The sequence below is a fragment of the Haliaeetus leucocephalus genome, unplaced genomic scaffold, assembly GCF_000737465.1.
Source record: "Haliaeetus leucocephalus isolate CR32 unplaced genomic scaffold, Haliaeetus_leucocephalus-4.0 Scaffold395, whole genome shotgun sequence".
Lineage (NCBI taxonomy): Eukaryota > Metazoa > Chordata > Aves > Accipitriformes > Accipitridae > Haliaeetus > Haliaeetus leucocephalus.
The window spans coordinates 6,518,392-6,529,445 of record NW_010972831.1 but is presented as its reverse complement, the minus strand read 5'-3'; the positions used below and the strand labels follow the sequence as shown (position 1 = coordinate 6,529,445).

At 52.7% G+C, this 11,054-nt stretch overlaps 1 protein-coding gene across 7 annotated transcripts in view; it reads left to right on the top strand.

Moving 5' to 3' along the window:
• The window catches only part of BCAS3 (breast carcinoma amplified sequence 3), a 374,628-nt gene extending 368,631 nt beyond the window's left edge, over positions 1–5,997 (top strand). For 4 of the 7 annotated variants that reach the window (XM_010573787.1, XM_010573786.1, XM_010573785.1 and 1 more), the window contains one exon: positions 4,215–4,855. In XM_010573787.1, the coding sequence (XP_010572089.1) occupies positions 4,215–4,363 (149 nt within the window). In that variant the 3' untranslated portion in view covers positions 4,364–4,855. Of the gene's footprint in view, positions 1–4,214; positions 4,856–5,926 lie in introns of those variants that run through there. The other 3 variants (XM_010573788.1, XM_010573784.1, XR_774766.1) reach the window with 2 other exon arrangements.
• The last annotated feature ends 5,057 nt before the right edge of the window (positions 5,998–11,054 follow it).

Below are 11,054 nucleotides of genomic sequence, written 5' to 3'. Positions count from 1 at the left end.
TTTTTTTTTTTTCCCCCTTTTTTTTTTTTTTTTTTTTTTTTTGGTTTTTAGGGCAGTCAGGACTTTGCGAGTCGTTTCCTCCGGGGACATGGGCAGGTTTTAGTATTTACGTTTCCAGTATTAGCATTTATTTGTATTTGTGTTTGTTTTTCACGGGCTTTTGAAAGCCTCAGGGAGCCATTTATGGGGCCAAAATAATGCAAGTGCTGGTCTTCTCACAGTATTTCATTTCCTTGATTGTGGAAATGCTACGAGAAGAGCAGGTCTCATGTTATTTTGACCCCATAAATAGCTCCCAGAGGCCCCTTTCTTCCTTCTCCCACCCACTCCCCCCCAAATCAAATATTTAGGTTTCTGCAAAGCCTGACTTCTCAACCCTGGTTATCTTGCTTCAGCAGAAGCAAATTGCAGTTATTACAAAATAGCCAGAGAGTCTATAAGGCCGAATGGGTTTTATATGATGCACAATTTGTTGGCTACTGTACAAGTTCATTAAAGTGTATCATAAGAGGTTGTTTTACTGGTACATTTAAGGAAGTTAATACATCTCGACAGTATATGCATGGGGGAATGCAGATACAATAACCCTCAGACATGCTGGGGCCAAGTCCATTCCTGGCGTAACTCCACCGAAGTAAACGAAATCACTTGCCGGGCAGCCGTGTCCTGCTCTGCCGGCGCGGTGCTGAGCCTTCACCCTCGGTGGCTGCCGCTGCTCCAGACTCTCCTGCCGCTCGCCCTTGCCTTTCCATGGGGGGATCCTGGTTTTTGCTTCTATTTTGTGTTTTTCAGCAAGCGTCTTCCCAGCACAGAGGACATCGGTGGTCTGACGGGTTACGTGACACGTCTTAATTAAGTCTGGGAAGTACTTTTTCTCCTTTCAGCTGTGCCGCAGGGCTCAGCTGCTCGGTCCTGGGGCAGTGGGAGGGCAGCACTGCCTGCGCTACCTCTCTGGAGGGACCTGCCTCTCCTGGTGCCCAACTGCCTCACCGCACCGCGGTGGCTCCTTCTGCACTTGTGGGGTCTATTCAGGTATCAGGTCTATCAGAACTAGCCCCCCAGTTTTTCACCCCGTAACAGGACGGGCATCCCAACGCCATGGAGCCGTTCCCAGTCTTGTCTGAGCTTCCCATGGGAACGGCATCAGTGTTATTGTGCACGTGCCTCTGCCACGTCCTGGTGTGCTGGAAGGTCTGGGAGGAAAGATAATAGTTTGCGCTAGACTTTTTTTTTTTTTAATTGTACTTTTTATTAATGAAACAGCTGGGGAAAAAATGGACTGATTTGGGGAAACGTAGGAAAACGTGCTGACTGTGGTCCTAGGGGTCATCTGTGCAGCACAGGTAGTCCCTGGTGACCGTGTAATGGCTAATTGCAGATCTCACGTGATCCGGCCGTGCACGAGAGCCGGGCCCGGGCGAGGGCAAGAGCCCAATTTCCTGAGCGCAGCGGTGCTTTCTGCTGCAGCGGTCAGGAGTTTTACAACGCTTTCTTAGGTATCAAAATACATTGCTCGTCTGCCTCGCCGTGTAATTAGTTCCAGAGCGAGCGGGTTCGCAACGCGGGGCTGTTTGAGAGCGCCCGGACTCCTTTGCCCAGGGGAATGTGCGCGTTTGCCATCTGCGGCACTTGGGATGGCAGCTCGGATGCGGGAGCTCTGCCGGTTTTTAGCCTGACCCCCTTCGAACCCCAAGCGGACTCTGCGCAGGCTGGAGGGCTGGAAAACGTCCCCTCCGGTTCCTCTTGAGCCTCTGCATCTCCTCACCCTGTTTTTTTGTCCCTTCCCTTTGCTAGCCGATGGGGTTGATGTGCCAGGGCGCAGCAGGGAGGGAGCAGCGGCAGTGCCAGGATGGGACCCCAGCCTCGCCAGCCAGGCCCTGTGCCCACCTCTCTGCCTCCCCGAATTTTTGTCCACGCTTTTTCCCTGGCTGGCATCAGTCTCTGCAGTGCCACCCCCTGGCAGTCCCCCGCAGAGGTGACAAAGCGCTGCCGGCTGCAGAAATCCCGCAGCCCCCAGAAAGCCACCCTGCGAGCCCAAATTCCCCCAAATCCCATCCCAGGAGGGCGTGCGGTCCCGTACAAGTGACCGAAGGACGGGCGGGATGCGGCGTGGCCAAGGACGGGCAGGAGCCAGCAAGCCAGCGCTCGGCCCCAAGGGGCAGAAACGGCCACGGCCCGCAGGGAAGCAAACGCTCCCTCGCTCTTTCCCGCTCTCCCCTTCTTTTGCTACGGTTACTGAAGACACAACGTTTGCCTGAAAATCAATTATAGCTTAAAAAGAGCGAGCGAGCGAAGTAGCCCTGCGAGGAGTTCAGCGGCCCGAACGCTGTTTGGGGGAGCCCCAGGCTGCCCAGCGCGGGCGACGGCTGCCCAGCGCCCGAGAGCTCTGACGTGGGATGTTTAACCGAAGCCAGCTGTGTGCAGAGGGAGATAAAAGCCCCAAATCAGACAGGATAAGCGCAGTATTAGTGTGGGATACGCCACTCATTTCTGATTTAAATTACTGTTTTTACTTCCTGAACTCATGGGAGAGTAAGGATGTGAGGAAAATGAAGAGGTTTAGACATGGACATTCCTTCACTAAATACTGGCAAGAAATCATGATTAATACAGCTGAGGTCATTACCATCGCCGCTTATAGGGTGACCGGTTTCCTGGTGATTTGTTTTTCGTGCATCCTGGGCAGATTATCGCCATCACAAGTCACCTCCACTACCAAGGATTAAATCCCCGAGCCCTCCTTTGCTAGGTGTGCGCTCGCCTGGCCGTTACCTCTGCAGCGCCCAGGTAGTGAACGGGAGCTGTGCAGTGTCCGAGGATGCTGGGGCGGGATGCTTTTTGTTTTAGCAAAGCACCGGCTTTCTGCTTTTGCCGTGCGCTTTGTGTATAGATATGTCCTTATCACGGAGTCCTGTTGCAGCAAAAGGACTGTCGTGGTTTTTGAAAAAGGTTAAATGCAAACGGCAGAGGTGCGGTAATATTTAGCAGAGACCAAAGTGGGCACCGCTCCTCCAGCTCCTGCATCTGCGGCTTCTTTCCACCCCCATCCAAGCAAAAACGCCCGCTCCAGGGACAAGGAAAGCTGCCTGTCTCCTCCAGGGGTTTGCCCCCTGTGCCTTACGTGCACGACACCGCAGCGTGCCGCAAACGAGAGGGTTTTTACTCTTTCCCCGCCGGCAGCAGAGGAATTTGCCCGAAGGTCCCATCCCCATCCCGTCCTCTCCTGCACAGGCTGCGCAGAAGCAGCCGAGTCGCGCTCGGGGCCGCGCGTTGCGACTCGCCAGAATATTTCTTGTAGCCTGTCACCGCGTGTCTGGGAGAGGATTCCTGTCGTGTACATGGAGCTCTGCCTAATCTCACCGCTGCATGCCGCCGCTGAGTGCTGGCCGGGGTGATGCTGCCCAGCGGCACTGCTGCACGCTGCCACTGAGTCAACTGTTGGGTTCAAGTGGCTCACAGAGAGGCCACGGTTAGAAACGATGCTCTGCACACACAAAAAATCCTCGTGTTTCGAGATTAGGGGGCCATAAAGGCTTCGGGAGGTCAGCGAGGGGAGATGTCTGGATGCGTGTGACCGGGAGAGGGAGAGCCACAGTCGGGCCTGCTTTCTCTTTTGCTTTGAGGCGCAGCTCAGGCACGTAGGAAAGGGGATATTTTCTCTGTGGCTTGAAAAAGCAGAGTTATTTATGTCCGTTTGTGCAGGATAAAGGGTTGCGGAAAGTCCCTGGTGTTCCCAAGGTGGAGAATCGCGGTGGTTATGCACCGCTGGTACACGCCACCGGTAACCGGTGTTGCTGCCGCTCCCCATTCCCCACAATCTCGGCAGCATTGCTGCGGAGGAAAGATGTTTCATCATCTGCCACCGTACCCTTCCCACCCTGCTCGGTTCAGCCATGAGCATCCCCACTAGCGAGTCCTGACATGTCACGAGTCAGTGGCCTCGTCCCCAGGGAAGGGGCTGCTCTGCTGGGCAGCGTGTAACGTCTCCGTCCAGCTCCGCTTCGGCTCAGCTGAGCTGTGAGCCCGCAGAGAAGTAGAACCAGGAGCTGGGATGCCTCTGGAGTGATTCCTCAAATCACCCCAGAAAAGATGGATGACGAGCAAATGTTAGAGCAGTGATACAATGAACAGATTTGTCAATAAAGCGGCCGTCTGATGGCACTCCGGGTTTATCTGAAACGCTAACCAGGACCTGCTCTCTCTTCCCATTGCAGAGCTTCAGCGAGAGGGAAGCATAGAGACGCTCAGTAACAGCTCTGGTTCCACCAGCGGCAGTATCCCACGCAACTTTGATGGCTACAGATCGCCTCTCCCGACTAACGAAAACCAGCCCCTCAGCCTTTTCCCAACGGGATTCCCTTAAATTAGCCGAACATCCAAGGAGAGATCCAGACAGGGTAACGAGCCACCTCTCTGCCTAAACAATCCCGATGTGTCTGTCACCTGCCAGTTTGCCACTACGCTGGATGGTTCTCGTTACCCTGATAAATATTGATGACTCGTAAACCTTCCTGAAGTATGCTCACAAAGTCTTGACTTCGTGTTCCTGTGCAATATGAAGAGACTCCATCTTCAATCCTGATAGCTCTGCGGCTTCTTTTTTCGCTGTGTTCAGGAAGAGGTTGGTTGAGGAGAAATATTTCTAAGCCATTTTTGGTCAAGCACATGGTTTCACAACTGTTCTCTGCTTTTTCACATTGAGAGATGAAGGGAATCTCCGTAACTCAGAGGAGCTCTTGCCATTCGCAAAAGTGCCGAGCATTAACGAATGAACTGGAGAGAGTGGGAACTGGAAGACTTTCTGTGGACAGGGTTGATAACGTTATTCCTTCCTCGTTGCATCTCCTTGCTACCCTCCTTCCCCACTGATACTCATCAATGCCAGGAGTATTACAAATGGAAATGTTTCTTTTTGTTCTTTGGAAGAATTCTCTCTATCGCTCCGGTTTTCTTCTAGTCATGTATTTTAGAAACGTACTTAATCGACTAACTGCAGTCACAAATTTCTCATATTTGGTTATAAAAGTTGTTCGTTGGAACTCAGATATCTGTCCAGAAATGCATGTGTCATTGAATAAATCTAAGTTAAACAAGAAACTGCTTAAATGGCAATATTCATGGAGTGTTACTGGGCTGGCTATGGGCTTCGTGTATCTGCCCAGACCAGACTATGTGCATATTTGCGACCTTGAGGGCTTTAATTAAAGCCATCAGTGGATGTTTTGCAGCCAGTCTAGCTTCTTTTTGCCTCCCTGCTTTCTCATCCCTGTGTGCAAGGGCAGGATTTTTAAAAATGGGAGACTTAGGCAGTGTGCCTTGCACCCGCTTAGTGCCTCTGAAAATCAACACCCGTCTCTGTTCTGGTGTCTGACCCCAGCTCCAGCTCCTTGCACTGGTTGGGGCCCCCCTTGTTCATCCCACTGATTTCGGTGGGACGAGGACCAGGCAGCAGAGACGCCCACCTACATCTATTGTGCTGTAGGATTTTGCAGAACCCGTATAGCGGCCTGAGCCTATATACCCTACTGAACGTGTGCAGTCAAAACTAGCGCCGCATAACTCTGCTGATAAAATAGTCATGGGCTCACACATAGTAACCACATGAATTCCTATATCTCGGCCAACTTGTGTCAAGAAGCAGAGAGCGAGATGGGGCTGTCAGCTTACGAAATTTCCTTCCCGCTACTTGTTTTTAATAGAAGCCGTTTGAGTCATGGCAATGAGAGGAAACTATCTAAACCCACAAATCTTTTCGCACTCTTACAGCTTAAACCAGCCACACTGAGCGATGCAGAACCGACCACCCCCTTCCTACTCTATCCCCAAACACCAAATTCAGTCTTGGACTTGATTTTTTTTGGTTTTAGCTGTAACGCCACGACTCAGATCTCAGAAGCTTTTGGGTTTTTTTTCTTTCTCTCTTCAGGCTTGGAAACCACTAATAAAAACTGAGAGTCTGCAGCCATAATTTCAGTTTCTTGCTTGGTTTTCAGTCAGTCCTTTCTCAAGCAAAAAAAAAAAACTTCCTTGGGATGAAATCAGAGGAGAGTTTGCCTGTAAGTAAGTACTCACAGCTCCGGCCTGCTGGCTATATCTGCCGTAATGCTATGTTTCTTTTATGTCTGTAAAATAATGGCTTGAAGTAAGGGGCTGAGGGTAGGGCTGGCGCTGCGGACAAATGGGACCGCAGGGTCAAGTCAGTCCACACCAGTCAGGATTTTTAACACAGTTCAAGCCAAGGTCAGCTCCAAAAGTTCAAACAAAATCCAGATTAACACATACAGAAGGGATTGTGTTGTCACCGTGATGCTTGTTTCCTTTCAGGCTTTCCAAGGAGCGGCCGTAAGGGACAAAGTTCTTGCAAAGGAAGGCAACCGCTCTCCTCCCTCCTGCCTCGGACAGCTTGGTTGCTGGTTCTTACTGAACACAAAAAGTAGGATAGCGCATAACGCAGAGTGGTGTCATTGGAAATGTATTTGTTGTTGGCAGGCATTAAATCACTTTTTATAAGTGCTGCAGTACGGCCATGTGGAAATTCCCAGTCTGCAAGAAGCTCCTTTGAATCAGGATGTTTTGTTTAAAAGGGGGGAAAAAAAAAAAGCCTACAAACTGGGGCTGTACCAAAATATTTTCAGTCTGGTTCATTGAAAAGAATGTCCTAAATTCCCCGCTGTTGATAGCCCCGTAGCCAAACTGTTAAGAAAGCCTAGAGCTTAAAAAAAAAAAAAAAAAAAGCACTGCTATGAGGTGGCTAATTTAACTTTAATTTGATACTTTCACAGATGACCCAGCAGAATAACCAGCAAGTTCCAGCTCTTCAGTGAGCCGGTGAAAACCAAGTGTGTTGCAACAATAACTCTATAGGGTCTGATTCGACGCATCCTCGCGGTGCGTGCCTCCCACCGATGGCCCCTGCCTTTAGCGTACACGTAAAAGCCCCCCATTTCAACTGGGTGCCACGGGCTTTGCTGCAACACCACCTTCCCTCCACCTTAACCTCAGCAGCGATACTCTTTTCGGGCACCAGGTGAGAATATTCCTGCTCCTTGGTGGTGTCTAGAAGCTGCTCCTAAGGGAGGTTAGCCCCTGACTTCAATGCAACCAAATTTTCAATCTAGGAACCTGATCCAAACGCCACTTAAAGCAAAAATAGCCAGAGGCTCGTGGTCTTCACGGGATTTCGGACGAGCGTCTCCCGTTGTTGTGGAAATAATCCAGGTGAGTTTCTGAAACGATGGATTTTGAAACGCAGAGGCTAGCAGGCGGTCGCGGGCAGCCCAGCAAGAATGTTGTGCCATGATATAAACCACTGGCTTGAAAAGAGCCCAAAAGACATGCTGGACTTGCAGGTTTTTAAACTGTTTCCAGTAGTAGTAAGCAGCGGCCTCCTGCTGAGTTCAAAAGGCAAAACGTCTCATTTAAAGCGGGGCGGACTGTATATCACTCTGCGCATAAAGTGGAGCTCTTCTATTAAAAGTTGAGTTCAGATTTCATGAATTAACATGAAATACTGCTTTCTTATCCTACCCTGGTCTCTGTAATAAACACACGCGTGTAGCGTGCTTAAATCATGGGAAGGGAATGTTTTGCTGTTTGAAAAGAAGGGGAAAGTCAAAGGTTCTCCAAATGCAACAGCTTGGGAGTTCAAATGAAATCAAATCTCAGAGCCAGGCCAGGGCCTGGGCATAACCAGTGAGGCTGGTGTTTCCCGGCGCTTCACAGAGCACGTGGGGCTCGGGCTTCGTTTGCTTTGCCGGCGAAGCTCGGCGCTGACGAGCCCCGATGGAGCGTGGTGCTCTGCCCGAGCAAAGCCGGTAAACGCCATCCTGGCACCCGTCCCTGCGAGGGGACGGCTTCTGGTTGTCCTGCCCCGAGCGGCGTTAGCCAGCCCGAGAATGAAGTTTGCTGGCGACGAGGCTGGGAGAAGGCGAGCCAGCGAGGGGAACCGACCGAGGGCGAAATACCGCCAAGAGCTCTGTCCTCCTTCCTCAAGAGAGAGCCCGGAGCAGGGTTTTGCTGCAAAGTGGAGCTGTGAAATCCCTGAACGCTGCTCCCCCTCCTCTCTGCCCCCTCCGAGCATGGGGGTAAACCCACGGTGCTGTCACCGGGGCTTCCTAAGTCACTTTTTGGAGGATCCAAACGGCGTCTGCGCCGCGTCTCTACATTTATTTTCTCACTCCTTTGCTCTGGCTTGTTGCTGTGCAGGGTAGGAAAGTTTGCGCCATTTCCTGTTGTCTTTCCCTTATGCTCCTGAGATATTGTAAAAATGTTCGGTATCCTCCAGTAGGTTGTAATCACTTCACCCTAATGTTTCACAGCTGCTAAGTGTAACTTTAAACCCAACCATTTGAGTGCTTACAATTAGCGAGTCAATGGAGCTGAGATCGGCTCTTTGTGATTGCAAAAAGAGAAAATGAAACTTTCCCCCCCCCCCGAGTTTTAATTGGATAAAACGGGAACAAAAGTTGTAGAGATGAGGGGGGGTTTAATGCAATAAATGATTAGTGGCTTATGTGCTAGGAAAAAAATAATTGAATCCACTGCTTGGCCTGTTTCACAGATGGAAAAGGCACCGGGACAAGCATGTGTCTGCGGCGGCAGCGCCTCTGTCCTAGGAACTGCATGAACCCCCTCTCGGAGCTCCCTGCTCTCCGTTTGTAGGAGCGGAGCTGGTGGGAACAGAATTAGCCGGAGCCGAGAGGCTTCGGCTGTGTCCCTCACCTGTCCCTGCCCGGGAGCTGCGGCACAGCCGGGCACCGCTTCCAGTCCCGCGGTCACCACCCCACTCTTGCTCTGGTATAAAACCATTTGGCCGCCCCAGTGTCGGCTGGGTCTTCGCCCTTGGTTTTCGTCTCCTTCGGCGCCTTCAGCCGCAGGCAGAAGGTGCTGGGAGATGAAGGTGCTGCATTCCTGCAGCCCTGCCAGTGCTGGGAGCGGGGGGTGTCTGCGCTGCTCGGCCAGAAAAAGCCACGAACTGGGCAAAATGGGGCACGGCTGGGGACGAAGGTTGGGCTGACACCCCCAGAGAGGGGGGCGAGTGCACGTGCGGGGGGGTCTCTGCCAGAGGCCCCATGTTATGCAAAGCTGTTTGTGAGCATGTTCTAAGCCTTTCATAAGACAGCACTGGGGCCATTTAATCTCATGCTGTTCCTTAACGTTAATTGAATACAAGGGTTGTATTGAAGAGTCCTCCCGGCCCAACGGGGTAAAACCTCCTTTGGCCGATGTTCCTGGGTTTGTTCCTGCTCAGCGCTCCTGCCTCCCGCACGTGCTGGGAGCAGGTTTCAATTATACCAGAAAATGCCTTTACCGTGGTGAAACCAAAGGGCAGGTCATAGCGGGGATACAAGCCACCAGCTCCGGAGCTGGAGCACGGACGCGGCAGCGTCGCTGCCTCCCCGGTCCCGCGCGGTGCCGGGGTCGGGGCTGGAGCTGGTGTTTCCCGCTGCAGGACACGGCCTGGGGGACGTCCCGCACGTTGCCCCAGCCTTGGGGACACACGGCCGTTCCTGGGCATTGATACCGTCCCATCAGTTGCCACCCTGTCCCTCACGGGGCTCGGATGTAATTTGAAGCTGTGCATCCGTCGGTGAGTTCCCAGGCTGAATTTTCGCCTTTCTTGGGAATTTCTACTGCGGGAAATTACACTAAAACACTGATGGCCCCGTGCAGGTTGCAGGCAGGTGACGGGCATGGGTGCCATCCGAGCGGGCCAAGGTAAGCTGCCTGCGTGTGCCGTGGATCAGGACCATTCCTCCGGCCACGGAGCCTTTCCTCCCTGCCCTGCCCCACACCAGCCAGCGTCCTGTGCCTGCACCGGTGGCAAAGGTCCTGTGAACCGAGTCCTGCAGGGCTCCCGGCTATTGCTGGGAACTACTGATGCTCAGCAATTCCCAGCATGCACTCAGCACCTTGCAGGACCCGGCGCTCTCGAAAGCGGCAGCTCCATCCCCGACAGGTTCATCTCCCAGCAGCTCTGGGGCAACCGCAGGAGGGTGACCACCGGCCTCGCTGGGTGGTCACCACAGCGGGCAGGGTCGGGAGCTTGCAGCCTTCCCTGTCCCCTCTGCCTCCTTCCCTCCGTCCCGTCGGGTTTCATCGTGTTCCCAGGGATGAGCACGGCGCAGCAGGGATGCTGCTCCCTGGCAGCCCTCCCTCCGCGGGAAGCACTCCTGCCACCTGACCGTAAATACTAATTAATAGCAAAGCCCTGGTCTAGATCAAGGAGGATGCTCTGAATTTTCTTGGGAACTTTGCTGTCTGAAAGGTATCTTAAATATTCTCTAGCACTCAGCCTATCAGTAGGTCAATTATACAGTGAGCAGTCATACGAAGTTAATTTCTAATTTAATACAATGTTAAAAGGTTGTCAGGTTAAAATCTAATCTATAAACAAGACATGAAACGTCTCTTTAAAACGAGTGTCATGAACCAGTCCTGGCTCAAGCCACAGACTGCTGCTTCTTTTATAGGATGTAATTACTTCCCAGTGAGTATTTACAATATTATTATAGGATGGTAATAAAAGGCCGGTGTCGGCCGTGCCCGCGCAGCGGCCCGGTGTCAGCTGGGCACTAATCCTGCTCCCACCCTGGCCCCTCTCCCTCCGGCCCCAGAGGGAAGTGCCGGCTCCTGGGGCTCTGCTCCCGCTCCGCGCCGTGGGAAGCAGGATGGGGGAAGAACCCACCGTGTTTCCACTTAAATACACCTTGGGGTCGGGGGAACGGGGACCCACTGACGTGTTTTGGAGGGACCACAAGCGTCTCTGCGTCCCCCAGTGAGGAGGGCTTCGCCGGCCCGGCACCACGGCGTTTCACCGGCCCCTGCGATGTGCTGTTCCCGACAGTCCCTGGTGGAAACGATGGGCAAGCACCTTCGTTTTTGAACAACCCGGGGAAAGGACTTTGGCAAGGCTTTGCTGGGGGCTGAAGGTTACAAGCCACGTTTAGACCAGCGGCTTCGTTCAAGCAGAAAACCAGAAGCGGCACCTGCAGCCCGGGGCGAAGAGCCGGCCCCGTGCCCTCCCTCCCCACCCCACCTCGCACCCTCTCCCC